The following is a 25,297-nucleotide window of genomic DNA, read 5'->3' on the forward strand; positions in this document are numbered from 1 at the left end:
CTTTGGTTGACTACGTGGATCCTCCTGTCCCACCTAAGCTCATAGCCCGAGACTGGGAGGATCGACGAGAACACCACCTGTGCCCCCAGACCCTTTAGTCCCGCTCCCAAATCCCTGTAGTGCCTCATGACCCGGCTGGAAGTGCTCTGAGCTGTGTCAGTGGTGCACACATAAATAAGGAGCATAGGGTAGTGGTCTGTGGGCCACAGGAGCTGTGGGATCCTCTCCGCAATGTCTCGGATGCAGGCCCCCGGGAAGCAGCAGACTTCCTGGGCTAAGGGGTCGGGGCGGCAGATTGCCCCCTCAGTCCCCCTCAGGATGGAGTCTCCCACAACAAACACCTTACGTTTTGCCTTGGGGAGGGCAGGGACGGTAGCTGTGGTTGAGCCTGTGCTGCCAGTGGGAGCTGGTAACTGAGCAGGCGCTGCTGGAGCAACAAGAGGTGCAAACCTGTTGCTAAGCTCTGGCGGGGCAGGGGCCTTGGTGCGGCGGGCCTTCGGGCCCTTGACCACCTTGGTCCATGCCCCTGACTGGGCAGAGCGGGAGGTCCCAGAGTCCTCCTTTGTCCTGGAGGGAGACGGTGCTCTACCCTCCGGCTCCTGGGGGGGAAGGGCCTGGCAGTAGGAGTCGATCTCCTGCTCACAGTCCCTGATGGCACGCAGTCACTGGACTGTGGCCTGGAGCTCCTCCTGTGCGAGCTCCGCGCTAACTCACATGCTGGCAGACAAGCAGCCTGTTCCCGCGACTCCAGTCGCGTGGCTCCCTGGGGGGCTGGGCCAAGTAGGGGCCTGGGCGGGGCTTGACCCAGCCGGCTCCACGCAGCCGCCTCCTCCCACTCAGTGAGGGGTTAACCCCTTCCCACCACAGGCCCCGCTTGCCTCTGGCTGTGCTGGGGTCGGCAGGGGGCTCCACAGCTGCTGGGGGGTGTCTGGGGGGCTTCGGGGGAGCGGAGACACGGCGGGCTTTCACCTACGCATCTCTCGCTGCTCCGGAGCCTAACTGTCATCTCTTTAGAGGTTCTCCTGTCTTTGGGATGTGTTTTAGGGAGGTGTAAGACAACATAAGAACAACAAGGGAAACAATTTGATCACTAACATGAAGACTACATGCAGAAAAGAAAATGCAAGCCAGGAAAAGGGAAGTGACTTTCTCTTGAAACAAATATTGCCAAGAATTGCCCTGGGAGGAGATGGGGGACAATGAACACCAGCCTGTAAATATTTGCTTCTTAGCTGCTACTGTTGACCTTGAAGGAGGTAACCCCATCCCATTTCACTTGAAAGACAGACAAAGAAATGAAAAATTGTTACGCAATAGATTGACTCAGCTTTAAATATGAGAGCCAGAGAGTAAAATGCCTTAATGTGGAAGGCTGCACAATTCAATTCACAGTTCCTCCCCACTTCCAGGAATTAGCAGTTTATAATGAATTTCCCATCAAGCCACCAACTACCATAGGTTCCACTCCAGCTTAGCTCCACCCACTCATCCCCTCTGCTCCCTGTTTCTTCTCAATCCTGGGAATAAGTAAACCCATGAATATCCTCTCTTAGACCTCAGGCCACAGGGCAGAGAGGCTCAAGCAGGACTATGGTGGTGCATTCCCTCCCTCTTACACTCCAGCCCTTTGGATGGCCACATGGCCGACTTCGGGTGCCCATGTTCTGCATGGGACACAGATGACCCACAAAAGACTGATTCCCAAATTAGTCAAACAGAACAGTTGCTCTCTTTGTGCGTCTTCCTCCCATTATTTTCCATGGCTGCTCTATCCTAAGAAAGCAAGTAGGGCATTTGGCTAGTTACCTCAGGTGCCTATACATGAACGCACGGAGCCTGGGAAACAAGCAGGGCGAACCAGAAATCCTTGCACAGTTACAGAATGACAACATGATTGGCATTACAGAGATCTGGTGGGAGCTCGCATGACTGGAGAACTTATGGATGGGCCTAAACTGTTCAGGCCAGACAGGCAGGGGAGAAGAGGAGCAGGAGCTGATCTTTACGTAAAAGAGCTGTAAGATTGCTCAGAGCTCCTGTATGAAACTGGAGATAGGCCTGTTGGGAGTCTCTTGGTTAGGGTCACCAGGGGAGAGCAAGGGGTGATGCCATGGTTGGTGTGTGCTACAGACCACCAAGTGAGCAGAAATGAGAAGCCAGGCCACAAAGTGTTCAGCTGTATTGTTGAATGTCCCATGGTCTTGCAACTATGGACTTGCTGCATCCAAAAATAACAGGGGAGAGGAAGGGGAGAAGACAAGTAAAACAGAAGATCCAGGAAGCAGCAGGAGAAAGGGACTATAAGCACCTGTGATACAGGAAACGCAGAGCAGTTCAGCAAAGCAGCTAAGAACAAAATATGAACTAGCAGCTGCCTAGCATTAGGCCATCAGGGCAGACAAGGTAAAGCAATGGGATGTGGTCAAGGCTGAGAAAGCTACTCAGGGGAACACGGTCCTTTAAACCTTTCCTGCCACAGACTGACATATGGGACACAGCGAGGAAGGCAGGTCTGGACACCATGGGGGAGTCTCAAATCATACTGGAAAAGGCACGTGGGGAGGAGTGTGGGTCTATGCATCCACCTGGTGCAATACTACCCCCTTCGTTTGACCTTGGCATACAGGGTGATCCTGCCCGTCTTCAGCCAGATGGCACAGCAGCGCTTGTATTTCTTGTTTTCAGTTAGTCAGGGCTGATTTAGGGCCTAAATTTAGCTGGGGGAACAGAGTTAGTGTCAGCAAACGATCCTGTTTCAGTGTAGCACACAAAAATAGAACCTATGCCAAGGACTAAGTGTTACTTGGCCCTGAGTGACAATGGGACATTAGGACTGGGGGCAAGAAAAGGAGACATCGATATGGGCAGAGGTACAGTGAAGAGAGATACTTATAGACAGGGCATTACAAAGACCTCACTCTTCATTTTCTTAATATCGTCTCCTTCGCATATTGCTATACTATATTACTACTATTCACTATGGAGCACACCGGGCAGACCTCAGGTCCTGGCAAGGAAAGCTCTGCAGCAAACTGTACGTGGTAAATAGATACCAAACTTGTCTCCAAAGCGAACGTAGACACATTTAGCCCTGTGAAGCCCGGAGTGGGGCTGTGTGAAAGTTTCTGCTTTTTGCAACATGCTAGATTAGCTGTGGTGCTTCAGTCCTGAGGTGTGAACTCTGTTACAGGAGACTCCAACAGAAGCCAAGTTTAATGACCCATCAGGCAAGGAGGAAGGCCCATCTGTCTTCTTAAGCAATTGCTCGATAGGGCTCAGAAGGGAAGAGATTCCTGGTGTGGGCAGAAATGGGTAAGAAGCCACTGTGTATTGTAGGCCATGCATGTACCTCTCCTCAGAATAGGACTCTTGTTCCCCTAGCAGTAGCTGGACCTCACATACAGGAGGTAATGAGCCTTGTAAAGCCTGAGTTGGTAGAGCAGGTCTTTCATTTCTAACAGGAGAGGCTGCGCTTTAAGATCTCCAGCTCAATTCCTGGTGTTACATAGGTAATAGCTAATGATGTAGCTACCCGGAAGTCTATAAGATGAGTCCATTATTTATACCATTCCATGTGTCAGTGTACATCTGTCTTTTGCACATGCTGTGCATGGCACCCATGACAGAAGTACAGTTATGCCAGAGGAAGCACATGTTCTACAGGAACAGTTGTACCGATTCTCTGATTGGAAGGAATTACTCATTTTACTTTGCTGACTGCAGAGCTCTGTGCAATGAACACCTGGATGCTACCTCCTGCTGCAGGATGGCAGGTCTGTCTGGAAGTCAGACCAATCTGTCTTACTTTCTGCTCTGTGTGCAGCGGCATATTTCTATGCCAAGTCTTTCAATCAGCAGAACCTGCTTCTTTTCAGCATGCTCTTTGGTCTGGATGACTGATGGTGGTGGCCTTGGTAATTCCCCACAATCTCCCTCTCCCTAGCCACCTGGTTTTCTCCCTAGATGTCTCCATTTGCTTTGGGAGTAGGACAAAGTGGGACCTATTACTCGTGATACATCCATTGCAACACTAATATCCTGTATTGTTACAATGGTAAATGAGATATTACAGCCTCAGTGGGGTTAGAGCAGGGGTGGGCAAAATGCAGCCCACGGGTCAGATGCGGCCCACCAAGCCATTCTATCTGGCCCGCGGGACCCCCTAAAAAAATTTAGGAAATTAATATTTTTCTGCCCCTGGCTGCCTCAATGGCTTGCCAAAACTGAGTAAGCAGCCCTCCACCCAAAATAATTGCCCATCCCTGGGTTAAAGGGAAAGACAATTGCTCTATGCACAGATTAGCAAACTGAAGACGCACAAGGCTCTGTCAAACACAAAACAGAAGCACCACCCCACCCTTCACAGCTCCCAGCCTGTATTATTGGGTCAGATATCAACCATCCAACATTGCAGTTTAGGCACTTCCCATGCTAGACAGACACCTAGGACTAAAAGGACTGGGAATCCAAGCAGTGACTGGAGAGAAATGGGGGTTGCTCCTTCCAAAAGCATCAGAGACCAACCAAATTCCTTAAGCTGCATTCATTGTAATCTTTTCTACACAGTGGTCTGGAGGCCAATGGCCAAAATACTGGCTGAGAAGCAGGATATCAGGGTTCAGGTCCCAGCTCTGTCACTTAGACCTGGTTCCATCACCTTTGCTCAATGTAAGTAGTTAGCAGCTTACTTCATTCAGTGAGAGAGCAGGCAGTGCCAGATGCTATGGGCAAGGCTGACAGAAACTTCAGATCATGGGAAAGTAGGGCTGGAAGGGACCTCACAAAGTCATCTTTTCCAGTCACCTACTCAAGGCAGGATTATCCCTGACTAAACCATCCCAGCTAAGTATCTGTTCAACTTGCTCTTGAAAACTTCCAGAGATGAGCACACTGTTGACTCCTAGTCAGCTCATGGTCCACTGTAACCCCCAGGTCCTTCTCTGTAGTACTGCAGCCTATTAATCAGGGGCAGAAATGATTGATAGGCTGCAGTCTGTATTTGTGCATGCAATTTTTCCATCCCAGGTGCAGGATTTTGCACGTGTCCTTGTTGACTTTTATCTGATTGATCTTGGCCTTTGCTGTGCCTCCGTTTCCCCACCTATGAGACTGGGGTAACATAATTCCCCTGCCTCAAAGGGTTAATTAATTGATATGTATGCATTGCTTTGGGATCTCAAAGTATAAATGCACAAACTAGAGCTCTGCAGAAAGCTACAGTGTGAACTTAGCTTAGCAAATATTGCGCGGTAACTCCTGCAAGGAAAGAAAGCAGGATACATGACCTTGCATTTACCACAGGGTAAGAGTGTACACACAGATAGTTACTGCAGAATAAGTAATATGCAGCAAGCTTACACTCTATTATCTTACCTGGCAGTAACTAGCCGACCTGCCCACAATCTCAGATGAGCACTAGTAGAATATGTCTACAACACTTCCCACACAAGGATGATATTCCTTTCTCCTTGCCAATGCTCTGAACACATCAAACCTAGAAATGAGATGGTGAAACTGCCCTGAGGGTTGTCCCCACCACTGCTCCCGAGCACACCAGAAGCTGAGACCTTGGGAACGGTAGTGAGGAGTGCCCTCATTTCTGGGTTTGGCCTATGTGAAGGGAACAGGTGGACTGGGTAGGCTTAAAGATGGCATCATCAGGAGTGTTGGGGAAGTGGTGTAGACATAGCCCAAACAAGCAAAGGAAAACCATTGCAAGCATAACCTCTTCCCTCTTATCATCACTATTAGTGAGTGGAGGTACTTCTGCTAAATCATGACCACGCTGCAAAACACACAGTGGTAAACAGTGTGTGGGTATTCTCTGCCGGAGTCATCATCCTATAGACAGTCATGTTCCCCATCTTGATGACATGCAGTAGATGAGGTCTCTTTCTGCAGAACAGATGGCCCACAGACAGAGTCAAACAATGGAGCTGTTAGATACCCTGCATAGCTCTTGTCAGCTGTTCTGGCACTCCCATCTGTGGGTACAGGAGCTGGAAAACTTGTCCCAGGACTTGAAGGAGCCACATTTTTCTTTTGTTCCCCTCCCAGCAGCTTTTGCACACAAGACCGCAGCAAATAAGAAACCGTCATTTCTTCCTCAGCCCTGCTTCTGGCTGACACACATGGTCACAATCCAAGGATAGGGTGAGGAGAAAGGAAAAATGTGACACTCACCCAATTTTTTTTTTGGGGGGGAGGCAACAAAAAGTAATTCAACTACCATGTTTTAGTGCCTTGGCACCATTTCTTCAGGAACATGAACTTGTTTTGTTGGCTTAGGGTGACTTCTGGCTGGAGGACAGGGAAAACATCCTGATGCTGGAAACCCTCCCAGCGAACAAAGCAGCAGCAAATATGTCGCTCTGGCTGGAAGATGGGGTCGGTGGAACTCAGCTGCCTTTCTGTGACTCACTGTTTCATACAGCCCCATAGATCTCCCCCCAACACCACCCTTCATGTCACAAAACAGCTTGATATAGTTACATTGAACTAAGATCCTACAGGCACACCAGCCATGGTACAATATTCCACTGAAAACACTGACCAGCTTCTTATAGACCTGGTGGTCCGTGGACCAGAGACCATCCTCCATCTCCGCTCCCCAGCCCCCCACTTATGAATGAGACACCAGCATTTTGCCTCTCATCTCCTTTTTGGATGAAAGATGCATTTAGTGTAAGGCCTAGACACTCCACTTCAGCACTACAAGGTCTCACACACCATCCCTCCACAGCACAGACAAAAGGCTCGTCACAGTGATAGCTCTAATCAACGGGGCTCACTATGGTCCAATACATTGCTTCTCTCCCTCTCTTCACCAACCCAAAGAGTGCACTGTGCTACCAAACAAGGCTGAATTGTTAGGGCTGTCCTCAGTCTATTATTTCACATGGCTGCTGCATGACACTGGAGAGCGCTGATCAAGAAAAAACAAAGCACTCAAGTTATATTATCATCTAAGGTGGAGACTGTCAAGCTCCAGTCAATGCTCGCTGAAGTTGTCAAGGCATCTTTCTCCTGACTTCAACTGATTTTGGAGCAGGCCTGTAGAAAAGAGACACAACTAGGTAGGTTTATACTAAGAGTGTAACACTAAGCCTTCCCTAAGAGACCTTATTTTTTTGTCTGAACATGGTGGCACAATAATGCCCCAAACATGGGCAGACCATCAGCTGGTGACAGACTGTCATAGTTCTGCTGACTTCAAGGGACCTGTGACCATTTACAGCTGTCCAGAACCTGTCTCCTGCTCCAAAGTTTGGGGAGCTGCCTTTCAAACTTATTCGCTTTGGCATTAGCTACAGAGCAGTTGGGACAAGGCAAACTAGGACCTCTAAGTTCACACAGGATGGCATCAATTTTGTTCAATAAGAGGCTTCACAAATCCCCTCCATCAGTATTCTCACCCCTCCAAGTGCCACTGACTGCCAGGTTCCTCAGTGACACACGGCAGCATCTAACACCAATCTCATTTCCTTTTATGACCAGGTGACTTATCACCTGGACAAGGGGGAAGAGATTGACGTTGTATATCTTAACTTTAAAAAAGCCTTCAATCTGGTATCACACGATCACCTCTTGGCTAAACTGGCCAACTGTGGCCTTGACCTCACCACGATCCACTGGTTGGGGAATTGGCTCTGTGGTCAGACCCAGAGGGTGGTGGTCAACGGGAGCCAACCGTCTTGGTGCACAGTCACCAGTGGGGTCCCTCAAGGCTCTGTCCTAGGGCCTATACTATTTAACATCTTCATCAATGATGTGGACTGGCCAAGTCTGCTGATGACACCAAACTCTGGGGTAAAGCATCCACACCTAAAGACAGGAGGGTGATCCAGGCAGATCCTGACAGGCTCATGAAATGGGCGGACAAGATCCTGGAGGTTTTCAACACTGAAAAACAGAAGGTTCTCCATCTTGGGAGGAAAAACCAGCAGCATGCTTATAGGTTTGGCAGTGCTGCGCTGGTTAGCACTACAGATGAAAGAGACTTGGGGGTCATCACTGACCACAAGATGAACATGAGCCTGTAATGTGATGCTGCGGCTAGTAAAGCAAGGAAAACGCTGGCCTGCATACTTAGATGCTTCTCAATCAAATCCCAGGACGTCATTCTCTCGTTGTACTCAGCCTTGGTGAGGCCACAGCTGGAGTACTGCATCCAGTTTTGGGCTCCACAATTCAAAAAGGATGTGGAGAAGCTTGAGAGGGTGCACAGGAGAGCCATGCACATGATTAGAGGTCAGGAAAACAGACCTTATGATGAAAGGCTGGGAGCCATGGGGTTATTCAGCCTGGAAATGCTCTCAGGTGTCATGGTACTTGGGAGACTGTAAAAATCCTTTAGCTACCTGTGCAAGGGTCTGTTCCAGGACAAGATCTTTCTGCTATATCCATTTACTTGCTGTGCCCAGGGTCCAAAGCAGCGACATTAATACACATAATCACCCTACAACTGCTTAGCTCCAATGATATTCTGCTCCACCTCTTGCTGCTGTTCAAGTCCAGCCAACCTGGCAATGTCCCTGTTCTGTGCAGATGGAATTCACCCCTATGCGTAAGACATGACACTTAGGCCTTCAGCTTTTTGTCTCCACAGGGCTGGATGACATTGTTCTGCAGGGCTGTTGCCTGCAATCTCTCACAAGCTCCAATGCGCTGACTGCAATCCAGTGAAATAACGTTGTAGCTCTGACGGTCCAAGTAACACGCAGAAAGCAAGATGAGGTGAGGTCATGTCTTCTCCTGGGTCAACTTTATAGAAGGGAAAGATGTTAGACAAGCTTTGGGGCACAAAGTGCCCTTCCTGCTTCTTTTCCAGATCCGAGGAAGAGCATTTTGTGCCTGAAAGCTCGTCTGACATCTCATCCAAGTATACAGCTGGTCCAGTACAAAATATGACTTGACACCATGCAAATCCCCGAATGCAATAACAAGCAGCAAGCCAATGGAGAAAGCAAAAGCTCAGAGAAATGACAGACTTTTGTGTGTTGGCTCACCTGGGAATGCTGGTTAAATATGTCACCACGTTCAGAAAGTCCTCGTCAGGTATCTCGCTGAACCCTGCATACTCTGGGAAGGTGATGATGGGCGCCCCATCCTTCCCTCTTCCTCCTGAAAATGAGAGATTGTTAAGAGGTCAAAAGATTTAATGTCATAGGAGCAGAGAACTGGCAAGCACCTACCACGCCACGGAGCGTGGCCACACTCCCCACCGAGATGCTGTCTAACCCAATAGATATGGTACTAGACAGTGATGAAGGAGGCCTGGGATCCAATATTTACCCAGATTTACCTCTGCTGAGAATCTGACCCTTGGGGTCCCTTCCCAAATCTACCACTGTGTGATTTGAACCTGGTTGAGTTCTTTCTTTTTCTCAACTGACCATTTGTGGTAACACTTTATAATACCATCGGGATCCGCCAGTACCTATGATCTGACCTGGGGACCAAGCTGTTTTGGGGCAGAGGCCAGGTCTCCCTATGTACGATACATCACTTCACACAAAGCAACCCTGATCCTAACTAGGCCTCCGAGCACCATGGAAATAGAAGTAATAAAACTATGAATACTCATGAACAAGGAATAACACAACCCCAGGAGCAACCTGCCCCTGAGGCTTTAGTTCTCAAAAATACACCCAGAGGGGAGTTCTAGCCACATCGATGGACATTGCTATCTTTTTATCCTCTTATTATGCTGAATTGCTCTGTCATCCAGGCAAGAGAGCTCCATCCTACGCACAGGACAAGCTCCACTCCCTACAGAGTTACAACATGAAGGTGCTTTGCTGGATTCTCACTGGGAACCTCAGCACCAAACTCCAGGCTTGGCCCTCTGCCAAACTGATCCAAATTCCTACAGGCTTTGGATGGAGAGGCAACCTGGGTGGCTAAGGCCTCTCTTGGGTTACCTGTTATGACAACAGCCAAAAGCCAGTAAGTATAAAAGTAACTTGGTAACTAGGCATTTCAATAGCCTGGTGTCCACAATGCAAAAATCACCAGTTTAATCCCCAAACCAGGTGTCCCCGTGATTACTCCTTGCTGTACTCCCCACCATGCTGTCTGGTAGCCGCCCCTGCTCCCCGCCACTCTCACCATCTCATAAGGTCCCGCAACCCTGCTTGAGACTAGGGGCCACAGCCTGAGTTGATATATGCCAAAATATCCTTCCTCTCCCATGGCAGTAGGCTCGTGCACACCAGCTGAAAATCAGGTTCCTCTTAGCTTGAGATAATACTGAAGTAGAAAGTGATTCAGTTTAACCACACACCTTGGTGGCCCTGCTGATCCCCAGCCAGCCCAGCTTCTCGCCTCTTTGCTATAATGTTTCCCAGAGACCACAAAAAGGTCATTTTTCAGCTGAGATGCCTGACAAAGCAGAGGCTGTATTTGGACATTTAAAACTTGTTGACCCCTTTGGCGCTCTTCTAAAAATATCAGACTATTTTAGTTACAGATGGAAAAGGCCAATGGCATGAAAACACCCAGGACTGTCTCCCTGCCAGGAGCTAGACAGTTCCAGAGAGGTTCAAACCGAGGCCCAAACAGAAGGCAAGAAACACCACTCATCATCAGTGCTGCACTGAACTGACTATGAAATAAATCTTATGGATTAAAATAAATAAATCAAATGTATTTATTAAATAAATCTGACTCTGTCTTAACTATGGGGGAGGGCAAATGCCAACTCCTGGCTGAGGGCTGTCCTAATCCAAACTGTCCACAGGCTGCAGTGGACTGGAATCGCCCCAAACCAGACAGAATTTACCTCTACTGCTGCTGCACTACTTTACCTCTACTTCCTCAATGCTGAGGAGAGCATTAAAATCCTTGGATGGTTAGTTTCAGAAAAGATATTTAGTGCCATCTCGTGGGAAAGGAGGGCAGTGCCATAGGAAATAAACTGCAAGTCCAGTTCAGTGCATGCACCCAGACATCCTTGCATCCTTTCATTCTCACCTTCCTCTCATGCTTTCACCCCTCGCTGCTTCAAGCAGTCTCTGCAGCACACCCAGCCCCTCTGTCATGCCAGCAACTATACACCCTTCACCCCTCTCTGCCACCCTGCATGCACCGCTCTGGCTTGGAAGGAAAGAGTAGTGCTCTCCCTCCCTTGCTCCTCTCTCCCCAACTGTGGAGCAGGCAAAACGGTGCTACTCAGCTCCTGCTGTTCCCTCATGCAATAGTTTGAAGAGTGAGGTTCGAGCTGCGGGAGCTGAAAGCCAACTGGTGTCAGGATGGACCTCGATCAGTTTGTGGAAGGAATAGTCTGAGGTGACTGCCCACGAGAGCAGAGACTGCAGCTGGTGGCGTAGGTGGAAGTCCCCTTTGTTTCGGGATGTAATGCAGGAATTCATGAACAACTCATCTGGCGGATCCCAAAATTGGAGGCAGCTACAAAACCAGTTTCAACAAGGAAAGCAAAAAAGTCTTTTAAGGCAAAAAAAGTATTTTTTATTCTCCTTCCCTTCCCCCCTCCAACATCCCCCCCACCCAAAAAAAAGCAATAGGACTCTGCCTGCTGATGCCTCCAATTTGAAGGATTCTTGAGGTCAGCAATATTTGGAGAATACTTCAAAGATGGAAAGGCCTCAGGCATTCCCATGCACTGAAATCTGTGAGACTGCATGGATGTAGCTGAGGGCAGGTTTGGGACTGGAAAGGATGATCATGACGGGAAGCTCATAACCCCCAAAATGTGACATCACACCCAATAGCGGTAACACATGAGGAATGACATGGTCCCATCCCCACCCTGGCCTGCAGCGGTAACAGTAGCTGGGGATTCAGGCTGCAAGGAAAAATCTTGCTGTCAGTTTGGTTAACGAGGTAATGACAGGGGAGGGAAGCTCATTATGTACAAGAAGAGCTTGAAAGTGCTGCTGTGCTCCTGCCAGAGGATTTCCAGGCTTTTCAAAATGCCAGAGCTGTCAATGCCTTTCTTTTTATACAAAACTAGGATTTGCCGCAGTCTTTGCTATATTCAGATCTCTATGCAAATTTCTGCAGATTGTGAGCTGGCAAATGACAGCCCTTGGGGGAAGCCACCCTCACCATCCGGGCAGTCACAGCCAGGCTTTTTCCAACTGCTTAAATTACTTTAATTGGCTCCTGAGGGTACTAGCAGGGCAAGGGATACAAATTAGAAACCAGTGGGGACAGCAGGGCCAAACCCTGCAGTCCTTAGGCAAAATTCCTGTAGAGGTTCCCATGCAGAAGGACTATATATGAGGAAGGGAGAAGGGGCAGCTTACTGATAAGGTAACTGGAAGAGGAAGAAGAAGGGAACTGAAAAGGGCAATTTAAGGAGAGACTGAGAGAAGGAAAGGGAGTGGGGAGGAGTGTGCAGCAGTGAGAGAGTGAGAGGTGTCGTCCCAAATGTGAGGGGAGCGTGGACAGGCATGAAGTCAATGAGGGGAGAAAAAGAGAGGTCCACTGGAGCTTTGTGTGGCTATGGCACGCTGGTCTCGGTGGCCAGCTTCGCCTCAGGCCTCCTTTTCTCCCCAGCCTGAATGACCAGGTGCCCTGGGCCATGCGAAGGGTCTTGGAGACCCTGGAGGTGTTGCTTGGGGGCCTTTGCATATTTCATCATTCGACCGCCGTGGCAGCGACCATGCTCAATCATGTCTGCAGGCAAGTTTGGCGTATTTCAGCTCGGGCACATCCACATGCTCCTGCTTGGCCAGGCTCTTCGGTATGCACCCTCCCGGGAGAACATTACACGTGCCTTGTTTCAGCACTGGCTGATGTGTGCTGGGGCCCAGGGCCCAGTCTTGTGCTTATGCCTTACAACAGCACTGCAGGCTCCCGCTTCCATCCAAGGTGGCCTTCGGCACAAATGACTCTGGAGCTGTGGAAAGATGCCTTAGTCACTCGTCCCAAGGCAGCTATCGCCATGGAGCCAGGAACTAAAGAGCAAGAGGAGCAAGATGGGTGTGAGGAGCTATGATTCAGGATGTGGGAACGTCTCACGTGCCCTCACTGCACTGGTGTAAATCAGACCCTACATATTTATAGGAACAAATGCCCCGTCTGTGTTTCTAGGAATCGCAAATAAAACAAGAGCATTTAAAACCTAATCGACAAGCACCGTGTGCTGTTTGTGTTTTGTCGTTAAACAGAACTTTATCCAATTTCACTTATGTTTCAATTTCAGGCTCACATGCACTGCAGGTGCACTGAAAAGGAAGGTTTATTTGCTTTAAATAGTCTTTCCTTTGTAATGAGAAAAAGAAAAAAAAGTAACAAGAACATTTCTACCGATATAAAATGTTGTTAAATCTCTGTTCTGCAGTGTAACCTTGCGGTGGCATTTCACCTGACAGTGTCCTGGAATGGCTCTGAATTTAAATCATGTGTTTTAATTTGAGAACTAAGAGATGCTACAAAAGATAATTCTCCTTAACGCATGTCCCAGAAATCAGTGCCTGCTCCTTTTCTCCTTCTGTCCTCTCCAAAAGCCATAAAACTTGCTGCAATTAGCCACCTATCTCTATTTTACAAACTAATCCTGCTTCCACTGCAAAGAAGACTGCTGTGGTTCACTTCAATGGGAGCAGGATCTGACCCCTGGCTGGGTCTCTGATAAAAACTAAACTCTGCTAACGTGCTTCGTGACAGTTTGCCTCACATACTCAGGCTTTAGTCCTGGGATCGGTTGGTGCTGCCGTTGGCAGATCAGGCTCCTTTCTGACAATGCAATTACAAATAATTATAGGGGAGAAACTGCAGATAGAATAGAAAGGGACAGCAATGCTCTCTTCTAAGGACACATTTATTTATTAATCCGTCAGCAATGTCAGGAGCAGGACTTTGCTAAGGGCCCCTATTCTAATGCACGCCCGCTTTTGCCTAAGAATAGCAGCATTCTAGCAGTCCCAGATTTTAACATAATCTGGCTTTAAACTCTGGAAGAAACATTACGTATGTGTAATCAACTGTAACCATGTAGGTTCTGTCGCTGCTCCTGCAATCACAGAACGAGATGGGTATTTCTGAAAAGGGGGCATGGAAGGCAGCAATTCATAATTAGAATCTAATCATGTGAACCTGGTTTCCCATGCACATGGTGGGACCAGCTCTTGGACACCTAAAGGCAGTGGTTTTCAACCTGTAGCTCACAGACCCCTGGGGTTTGCAGACTGTGTCTAAGGGGTGCAGGATAGATGACTATGACCAATCCGAAGTATGTGAATACCCACGCTTAAAATCCAAAGGTACCTCCTTTCGAAATTTCTGAAGAGGTCTGTAAGTGAAAAAAAATGTTGAAAAGCACAGACCTAAGGTACAACTAGTTGTTGCAGTAAGTGGTAGGGGGGATTCAGTAGGTATTGTTGTTCTCCCAGACAACACCCTATAGTCCCGCAGTCTGCTGGCCTCTTCTATGACGGCAACATCTCAGACAGGCTTGGAGTGTACACCGGGTTTTGGCATAGGCAGCACAAACTCTGTTAATCTAGTTTACAGAGCCAGAGCAGATGCCTGGGTCCACTGGCTCTGGTAACCACACTCCCTTTGTGTTTACCACACCATAGCGAAAACTTCATGATGAGAACGTGATGATCAGTCAATGGATAACTCCTACCTTGTGCTCAGAGACCAAAGGAGGTTTGGGTGGGGGTGGTGCTAAAGCACACTAATAGGCCCAGTATTGTCAGACCTTTGCTTCAGATGGCTGAGCAATGGCACAGAGGCCAGCTGAGTGGCCCACAAGGAGTCTGGATCCGAGAGGAGGATAGACATTTGGAGTCCCAGTCCTCTGCTCTAACCCTCTACTCTTTTAGAAAAGGATGCCCCTTGTACTTGTTATTGATTGCTGAAGGGAAAGCAATGCACAGCCAAAAAGTTGCCTACATACCAAATAAAGATGTGCAACCCAGAAAGGAGCTCCAGACAATTACCAATTCAAACCAAACTATCTTGCTTCACCACAACTGTGCGGGAGAGCTCTGCTGGAAATGGTCAGGACGGGTTTTTGCCAGAAGGGAAAGACTGCAAGCATGAAAGGTTATTCTTGGCACCCAAGCTGGGAAGGTGACAGAAGCCTTAGAAGTCAGAGAAGGGCATGGCAGGATGGCTTGACACTTCAGTCAGCAGTCGGATGGGCTGACAGTAATTTGGGAGGCAGGGATGCCTGATTTCACTAAGATACCATCCCGACTGCAGCCAAAACCACAAGCTCCAAAGCATCTTAGGCAGGCTGTCCCTGCCCTGGTCGGCAGCGCTTGTTCACGTTGCCCTCTCATGGCCGCAGTTATGAAAAGGCCATATTGCAGTTTGCATAATTCAGTGCGGCTGCAGCAACTTTGACGGAGAGACCAATTTACAGGAAGCTGAGGAGTTAAGACCTTCATTGCGATACAAGTGCAGGCAATGCAGAGATTCTCTATTAGTGCAAGTCCTGACGGGCTGTCAGCCATGGAGTCGGAGCACCACAGCATCCGGGACCAGGAAATATCGTAGCCCTCAGGAGTCCTGAGTTTTCCATTCCAAAAGTAGTCAAAGGCTGAATCGCTGAACCATTTGTGGTTCCCCACTCGCTAATGAAAAGCAGCCCCCTGCTAGGAAAAATGGGTGGAGCTGCTCAAATGGCAACTGAGGTTGCATTGAAGTGAGAACTGCTTGAACAGCAGAATGGGGAAGAGAGCTGTCAGACCTGTTTTCATTGAATGAAAAACAATTCCTGATGAGCAGGAAGCTTTCATATATGGAAATCTGGCCATTGGTAGGTGCCAACCAGTGACCTTGGGTTTTGCACCAGACATTTTAATTTCTACTTGGCTGCCTAAGTGCTGATCCCTCATGGCTGTGAAGTCAACCCATGGACTATGCACTAACTGCAGGCTGACATCTGCATGAAGCTGCAGACAGCCTGAAACAACCTGGAGAGGTATGACCTGCTTCAGGTATCCCGCTGGGATAGTGACTCTGAACTTAACTCTCTAGATGGCCTGTAAATAATTTTTTTTTCCAGCTGGGCTTCAGATTTTATTTAGGTTCTTTATGGCAATGAAATGAAGCCTGAAGGATTTCCTTCTTCACAATATTATTGTGAACACGTGTGCTGACCAGACTGGCAATGTGACAGACCTTTAAATGAAAACAACTCTTCTCCAAAATGTTCATTGGTTATTAGAATAAAACAGGAGTTAACAACACACAACATCCAGGTTTAAACAGGCTGAGAGATCCTTCTCCCTCTTGGATACTTCAAAGGGAAAGGGAAGAAGCTGCATCTTCAGAGCAGATGTCACTGGGGCTCGTAGGGGAGGAGAGAGACATTTCCTTGCTCCAAAAGGATGATTTAGCGAAGGATTATTCCAGCAGCATTATTCCTATACGCACCCTTAACAGCTTTGTGGTCTTTGCTTTTGTCCAACAGATCTGGAAATGCCTTTTCCTTCCTGTTTAGTGAACCATTTCCTTTGGCTTGCACGTTATATGCTTTTTACGTCTCCGGTTTTGCAGGTAACAGGGTTTCTGAAGAGCAAGTCTCACCTTTTACAAGAAAGGAGTGACAGAAAAGCCTCCAACGAGGCACTGAAGTCTGTGGGCATCCACTCTAGCTTACCCCGATTTATTCGTGCCTGAAAACATAGCAGAACTTGAACACAATGTTGTTTTAATCAGCTTCATGTGTCCTGAGAGCAAAAAACCCAAGCTGCACATCCTCTATAGGAAGCTGCCTTAGATGGGGTTTTCATGTGTTTCTTTAAAGATGGTTATAAATGCAAAAGAGGGGCACTGCCTCAGGGGCCCAGTGATGTTCCTGCTGGAGTCAAGAGCAACATTTCCCACTGAGCTCCATTGCCATAGCACCTTCCCCACTCCCTTGCTTCTATTTAGAGGATGTGGCAAATCTAGGCCCCGTGAAAGAGGTCAGATTTGCAGCCCTGGTGTCATCCTTTGACACAAGACAGTTCAATGTGTTTGCATGTAACCCGGATACACCCAAGGTGTGCCCCGTCCTCAGTTAGATAGGATAGGTGGGCAGCCAACAGTGCTGACAGGGATGCTGTGACGCGGGTACAGATCCCTCTATTCTCCACAGAGCCACACCACAGAAAGGGTTTTTAACTATATACAGAATTTCTTTAACATATAAAGAATGATATACAACCATATACATGTCAAAGCAATAGATAATATTAGAGAAAATTAACCACTATACACCCTTATACATGCACATAATTATAACTATATTCGGGAATGGGGTTGCACAGGGTATGCTTTGAAGCAGCCCCCTTACCCAGGACCCTGAGATCCTTAAGGTAAGCCACTAGGCCCACAGGGCAATCCCATGCGGGCCTCCAGCAGGTAAGTACCAGATTCCTGATATAATACTCAACAAATTAAACAACAAGAAAAATAGATTCCAATAGAAAATAACCACCTTAAAACTATTTACCAGCTAAAATATAACGTAACTCATATGGTACAACTGGTTTACAAAATACTAGGTGCAGCTCCCCGCTTTGTAGGGCACACTCTCACCCAGTTCTCTGAAAGGAGCAGGGTGGGGGGTCCCTTTTCTCCAGCCCCTCCCCTGCGAAGCCCCTATTCCCTGAACTCACGGCTGTCCCAAGTGGGGATGCAGTAGGCTTGTGTCTACCCCCACCCGCCCCGTCTGGACCCAGCTGCTGCTCCGGCGTGCTGCAGGGGGTTCCTTCTTCATAGGCCGGGGTCCGGCCCCGGGCACCTCCAAGACCCCGTCTTCTGTCGAGACAAGGGGTGGGGCTCAGCCCGCCTTCTCTGGGCCCAGGCCTGGTGTCCCTGCAGGAAGAAAGGGACTGGCAGCGCTCCAAGGGCACCTTAGGGCGGGTGCCCCTTGACAAGGCCCGAGCGGTCTCTCACCACTCCCAGGGCTTCGTGCACTGGGGTGTGCACCATGCGGATCCAAGCGGGCTCTCCCTGCTCCCAGGGCCGAGGCTCTGGCATGGCTCCTCCGGTGTCTTCAGGAGCCTAGGGCTATCGCCTGCTGGGGCAGCTCTCCCCAGCTTCTCTCGGCTCCCCTCTTCGTCTCGTCCCTCACCGGTCTGGTCTCCCAGCTGAACATGCTGTTCTTTTATAGCCATATGGAGCTCCGCCCTGGATCGCAAAAGGTCCAATCAGAGCGAGGGGCGGCAAAAACCTTGCCAGGAACCCTCTTTGCGGGAGCTCTGCCCCGGATCATAAATGCAGCAATAAGGAGAAGTAGGGGGCACCCTGTCCCGACTGGCGGAAGAAATTCCACCAATGGCTCGGCATCCTGCTCGAGCTAGAAAGCTGCGTGCAAGCCGTGTTGCAGCCGGCACGCCCACTACATGCAGCATAGTCCTCATAAGGAGATTGGCTTTTTGTCCCCATTTTACAGCCCATCTCCCACCCACTGCTCCTTATCTCATTGCCAGTTTAGTAGTCATCAGTCAAAGAGCTGCTCACACCGTAGGCCCAGCCACCAGCAAATGCTTCATATGCCATGTGTCTTGGTATCCCCTGCTTCTCAGTACCCCAAAGACAGGTATTATATGTGCAGTGGTGCTACTAACTTCCCTCCTGCCCTCTCCTGTCCCACCATTTCTGCATTTGTTCTGCCCTGGCACAATGAACCAGCTTGACACAGCTAATGTAAGATGCATCAATAGACAGCTTCCCCACAGGTGATCTGTGTGCGCTGGTCCTCATAGAAGCATAGAGAAGTAGGGCTGGAAGGCACCTCCACAGGTCATCTAGTCCACCCCCCGCCTTCATAAAACTACTGTCAACTCTGACACAACACAAAACCGAAAGAAATCTCATAAGGTTCAATAAGGATAAATGCAAAGTCCTGCACCAAGGGTGGACTAATCTCACACACCGGTACAGGCTGGGAACCAACTGATTCAGCAGCAGCTCTGCAGCAAAGGACCTGGGGGTGACAGTGGACAATAAGCTAAATATGAGTCAACAGTGTGCCCTTGTTGCTAAGAAGGCTCATGGCATCCTGGGCTGCATTAGCAGGACTCTTGCCAGCAGATCAAGGGAAGTGATTCTTCCCCTCTATTTGGCATTGATGAGGCCCCATCTGGAGTCCTGTGTCCAGTTTTGGGCCCCCCACTACAGAAAGGATGTGGACAAATTGGAAAGATCCCAGTGGGGGGCAATGAAACTGCTTAGGGATCTGGGACATGTGACTGGTGAGGAGAGGCTGAGGGAACTGGGATTATGCAGTCTGGAGAAGAGAAGGCTGAGAAGGGATTTAACAGCAGCCTTCAAGTCCCTGCAGGTGGGTTTGAAAAAAGGATGGAGCTGGACTGTTCTCAGTGGGGGCAGATGACAGAACAAGGAGCAATGGGCTCAAGTTACAGCAAGGGAAGTTTAGTTTGGATATTAGGAAAAATGTTCTCACTAGGAGGGTGGTAAAACACTGGAACAGGCTATGCAGAGAGGTGTTGGGATCTCCATCCTTGGAGGTTTTTAAGACCCAGATAAACAAAGCATTGGTTGGGATGGTCTAGTTGGGACTGCTCCGCTTTGAGCATGGGGTTGGACAAGATGCGACCTCCTGAGGTCCCTAATTTTCTATGATTCCACAATTCTAAGATAAAACACCCTAAACTGCCATAGGTAATGCAGGTGGACCATGGCAGCCAACACCCTGCTTCAATAAAAGGTTCAATAAGATCAAGAGATCCCAGGAAACAGGCCATGCCCTTTATAATAGAGACACAGGGAGTGCCTCTATTATAAACAGAGAAAAGCAACCCCCATCAGTCTATACCAATCTGACCACGGGGTAAAATTCCTTCCTGACCCCAAATATGATATTGGTCTGACCCTGACCAGAAGGGCAAAACCTTCTAGCCAGGAACCTCTGGCTTTAAGTCCCAGCAGGAACACTGGCATAGCTCAGTCAAAATCCCCAGCTTGGGTTGAAGCCAGCATTTAATGCCTTGGAGAAAGGCAGAAAAAAGGGGAAGGGGGCAACCAGAAAAGCCCAGGAGCATGGGACACAGTAAAAAGTAGACATAGCCTGTATCGTCCCCTTGTATAGCACACAGCCTTCCTTCTTAGCAGAGCTGGGCCGCTGGAACCACCCTCCCCATTACAGATCCTTGGAGCAGAGGTCACGGTACCCAACACACGTTTTTAAGATGCCTTAATTGCTTCTGTCCTATACGAGCAACCACATGGGTCTTGGGGAGCAGAGGTTATGCCTCATCACCACACTCCAGCACTACAATGCAGCTGCCATGATGGTAGGCATCAGCCTTCCCACAGGCTGTGAGGAAAGAAAGAATAGGAGGCAGAGTCTAAGCCAGCTCTGCCACTTTGGGTGTGGTACAAAGCTGCGCCAAGCACCTCCTGCACAGGCCCCTGTGAAAGACCCACTGTCAATGCAGCCTCTGATGGGCAGGCGGACACACTGTAGGATCATCCCAGAGGATGAAAGGCAGCTGTTGCAACATCGGAGCGACACCAGAACGCTCTACTGTAGACAAGGGACTTGCAGCTGAGCAGCTAGGGCTTTCTCCACAACTTGTTGGTGCCTCTGTTCAGACACAAGATAGTAATCAATTATGGTTACCAGATGAGCACTAGGAGCAAGACAGAAATCACTCACCTTGGTTCATGTCACCTACCAAAGAGCCACGGCAGCCCCCATGGGCAGATCTAGGATTTTGAGAAGAGTGGGGTGCAGATGGTGCAGTGCACCATCACACATGACACAACACATTTTCTCCATGTGACAGGCGGCCGTCTTCCAGCCGGTCAAATCACAGGCCCGCCCACCTGTGTAGGGCAGTCCAACCGCCTGCCTCGGCTTTACTGCAACCAATTAAGTTGTTTATAATGTGGGAGGCTGCCCATTTACTGCCCGATGCCAAGGATGTAATACATGGCTCCGTACCGTCCCTACACCATGTCCCATGCCTCACAGATGGCATCACTATGAGGCTTCAGCCCCATGATGGGCCTCACTCCATGCATGCCTGATGTCCAGATCCCACCTGGATACCTCCTTCTCAGGTAGTCTAATCTCTGCCTCATACTGGGCTGCCAAGCTCTCTGAACCCTTCTCCCTTGGCTGTAGTCCCCTCGAGGACCTTTGGTCACACAGGTCCTGGCCTCACCTCCAGGTCAGTCGGAAGCCCAGGCCTCTGCCTCTGGGAGTCCCTGAGTGAGGGCACTCTGGCCCTTTGACTGATCTGGTCCTGGCCCCAGCACTGACCAGCTGACAGTTTCTCCAGCCAGGTTATGAGCTGGTTGCTCTCTCTCCCACATATGGGTCTGCCTTCTCAGGCCCCTCCAAATTCATCTCACTTAATCAAGCCCAGCCTATGCACAGCCCTTCAGGCCCCCTCATATGGACCCTCCTCTACATGGCCCAAGCACAGTCCTTCAGGTTGCCCACGTGAACCCTACTCTACGCAGCCCTCGCTGCTTTTACACACGCCATCACAGGGCCACTACTCCACCCCCTCACTGAGGCTCTCGGCCTTATGCCCCTCGGGTCTGAGGTCTGATAACATGCCCAGACCCCCCTCCTGTCCCTTCTGTGGGGTAACCCACCAGATTGTGGGGGGTTAAGGCTATAAGGCACCCCATATTTGCCTTTCACTAGGGAGGCAATTGGTGTGCCATTTACTGGGGACCACCACACCACAGACAGCCCCATCACACCATCCTACCCTAGCAGGGTGTCGTTTTAGGTCATTCCCCAGGAACCTCCTCCATCCCCATAGTTCATACCCTTAACCACCATGTGCTCTGAGAGAAGCAGTACTTGGGCTGGATGACGTTCTCTTTCTGGCTCCCTCCAGCAACTGCCAGCTCAACTTTGAGGGGCTAGGTTTATATTGAGGCTGCTCAGCCTCATTCTCCAATCCACAAGCCCTCCCGTGGTCATGTGACTGCTTCAGTAGGCTGCACCGCACCTGCTGGCTGCTCCGCTGCCTGCTTAACCTCCTAAAGTGGCGGGCACTAAAGGTGCCCTGCCACACTCCACTTAAAGAGAAACTAGAATCTTTACTAATATGCTACGGGCCTAGCACTATCGAATTCAGTTTAAATTCAAAGCTAAAGCAAATATAACTTCAATGGAATATATGTTAAGTTGCTAGATGTGATGGGTTAGCTGGTACTGATTTGGCCCTGGGGTTTTGAAAGGGTGAAAAATGATTGGTGGGGGGGATTCCCTTTCCTCACCAATCAGGCCCTGAAGAGGGGGAAGACTTCGGGCTACACAGATAATATATTTAAGTCCAAAACACACAACAAGCTAGGCAAAAAGCAGTCAAAATAGTCAGAGGATTTTGTTTCATTAGTCCTGTAGTCATTATAGTTACATGTACATCGCTTATTCAGATTCATAAAACAAAATCTAGCCTTCCTGAGTGTCTTGACAGTCGCCTCCAATACTTCACTGTCAGTCATTTCCATATCTGAGTATTACCACACCTAAGTTAAGGTTTTTAGCTAGAGCTAAAAGCACTCTACAGGGTGGGAAATAGAAGAGAGGCATTAACAGGAAGGTCTAACAGACAGCAGCAGTATTACAGAAGAAAGGATAGTTTGGATAGTGGAACATCAAGACCACTGAAAAGGAGAGAGGGTCGTTAACACCTGTGGAACAATGAGAGATTAGCAGGAATTGGGTAGATGGTAGTGAGCCAGGAAGTCAATTGACCCCCTCACTGCTGCCTAAATAGAAATGCTGCTGCCAGGCAGTCGGTTTTTAGGTTTTGGGTTGAGGAAGAATCAAAGCAGGGTGCAACAGCTCCAGTACACACCCCTGTATCTGCCACTTGGAGTTGCTTCAAGCCTGGATTTGGAATAGGAAACTTTAGAGGGGAAATTCGTTACAGTCTACGGCTTGCTACCAAACCTCTGAGCCTGCCAGTCCTCCTTAGAAATAAGATCTAGTAACGCTGTGACATCATTTAAAACATGGGTGAAAGCCAGCGTCTGGGGAGGAAGGCTTGTTTAACAAGCTTCAGAGGCTGAACCACCACCAGACAGACCCCTACACCTCCTTGGCTCTCCTTAGCAATTTCTCACAGCATCACTATGCTGTGTTGGATATGACAAGCTAAAACATCCTACTGCAATGAGAGGTAGGTTAGGGGTAGACAAATTCAACCAACTTAAACAGGAAAAAAAAAAAAAAAACAACTTATCATGCACCAGAGACCAGATTTTATTCTACTTATTCACCCCCTCAATGCACTGAGGCGCCTAAGTGTGATTCCATTCCATCCTGCTCGAGTCCCTGAAAAACCGTTCATACAGAAGGTGGGTGGATCTTCGCCTACCTCCTTGCTGCTTTTTTGTGACTCTTCAGGGCAAGACGATGGTGTGTCACAAAAGCGGACGCATTTCTGGATTTTCAGGGACTTGAACAGGGTGGAATAGAACCACGCTTAGTCCACTTAGACTCCCAGGAGGTGGCACTGAACCAAGCCCCAGGTAATGCTCTATCCTGCTGTAAGAGGAAGCGAAATTGCTGTAACTCAGCCATGCTTCATTCAGGGGTGAGCCATCCCAGTTCAGCTTCCATTTACTTGGGATAGAGCAAACACACAAAACAGTTACCATGAAACCACTGAGGCACAGCACTGGTAAATACTCCTGACCCCCTTACATCAGCATAGCTCATTTGTCCGTCCATCCCCTGAGACCAAATAAGCTGGTATTACAGACCTGGGCTCATGGTGCCAGATTCTCTCTCTCCAAGGCAGAGACAAGCCAACAGCTCGACAGCTCCCGTCAACTAGAAGGTGAGGACTGGAATAAGAGGTTTTTAAGACCCCGCTAGACAAAGCCTTGGCTGGGACGATTTAGTTGGGGCTTGTTCTGCTTTGAGCAGGAGGTTGGACTAGGTGTGACCTCCTGAGGTCCCTTCAAATCCTAATTTTGTATGATTCTAGGACTCAGATTTTGCCTTCTCCTCATTAGATCCTGGCCTAAAGCAGGCCAGATGCCGTCCAGGGAATAATGCTGTTCTTGAAGCCACCCTGTAGCATGGGGTCACCACAATTCTGGCCAGCCTTTAATAGGTTTTCCTGCATTCAGAAACTACTTTAGGCCTTCCAAATTGCATCTATGTGGGGAGGGGGGGCTGGGGGAAGAGCAAGAGGGGAAGGTTTGGGAGGGGTTACTCTGATGTTGCTCCAGTTGCCGGCTGGTGGCATTGGAAAGTTCCCTGGTCCTTTTGCCCACTGACAAGCCCAATGGTCAGCTGGCTCCTGCACAGATAGGAAAGGGCTGGAGGAAGGGGTTTGACTTTCATATTCAGTATTTGAAAAAAATGCATCCAAGCAAAGTTTGGATAAACAGAAACAAGATTCTTAAGACATTTTATATACATGAAAGAGTTAAACCTTACAGCAGCCCTATGAGGCAGGAAAGCAAAAATCCCCAGCCTAGAGAAGAGGAAACCGAGGGCAAGAGAGCAGCTAAGTGACTTGCCAAAGGTCAGACAGGTCATCTGTGGCAGAGACAGAGTGCTAGAAGCCATATCCTCCTCCCTAGCTCAAAGTCAGAGCCAAAACAGACCCTACTGTTGGTTACATAATGAAGACACCACTTTAAAGTTTTACTATGTCTTTGAGGCAAACATCACACCCTTTTGATTTTCTATAAGCGTCATGCAGGCCTAGGACGTGACAAAGAAATGCATCGTACACATAGATCATTTCGAACCCTCTGACCATCACAATTTTTTATCCTAAAAGCCAGCAACGCTGAGTGAAGGGAACACATGCACAGCTCCCTGATGAACCAAAGACTTGTCTCACTGCAAGAAATATTTTTTTCCTTTACATTTTGTAAAGACCTGTTTCTTTAATTTCTTACCCCCTAAACCTACAGATTCTTTAGTGAGAGAAGGGAAACCACCGCTCACGTGACTTGCCCAAAAAACAAGAATGATCAGGCAAGTGTTTGTCAACTCACCACTGACACTTAAGAGGAACAGTTCTGCCTGGGACCAATATTAAAAGGGCTGTCGCAGCTGCAATGCAGAGCTGGGTAGAAGAGTAGAAATCAGGGGAGCAAAGCTCAGCACGTTTGCAAAAGATTCCAAGAACACAACTGAAACTCCGTCCTTACCTGACAGGATAGCAAATTGCCGGTGGAGCTGTTCTATTATATCCACTGCAACCAGCGGCCTTATCTCCTGCTGCATGATTTCATCTGTACAAGTGAAAACAGAAACCCACAATGAGTTAACCAGACCCTTCACTGGAGCTCCACCAGAACCCAGTCAGACAAAGGAGATACTCAGAGGTTAAGAGCCTGGCTTGATCATTGGCTCTGATGT

General features: G+C 48.8%; 1 protein-coding gene across 1 annotated transcript in view; it reads right to left on the reverse strand.

The window, feature by feature from the left end:
- Nucleotides 1-25,297, reverse strand: part of MCF2L2 (MCF.2 cell line derived transforming sequence-like 2) — a 232,733-nt gene that overhangs the window by 191,542 nt on the left and 15,894 nt on the right. The window contains exons 2-3 of the mRNA XM_090055259.1: nucleotides 25,087-25,170; nucleotides 9,009-9,123 (exon numbers count right to left, since the gene is read on the reverse strand). Of these exons, the coding sequence (XP_089911385.1) occupies nucleotides 9,009-9,123; nucleotides 25,087-25,170 (199 nt within the window). The remainder of the gene's footprint in view (nucleotides 1-9,008; nucleotides 9,124-25,086; nucleotides 25,171-25,297) is intronic.

Source organism: Crocodylus siamensis, chromosome 6, assembly GCF_052110815.1.
Source record: "Crocodylus siamensis isolate JL-2025a chromosome 6, ASM5211081v1, whole genome shotgun sequence".
In the NCBI taxonomy this organism is placed as follows: domain Eukaryota; kingdom Metazoa; phylum Chordata; order Crocodylia; family Crocodylidae; genus Crocodylus; species Crocodylus siamensis.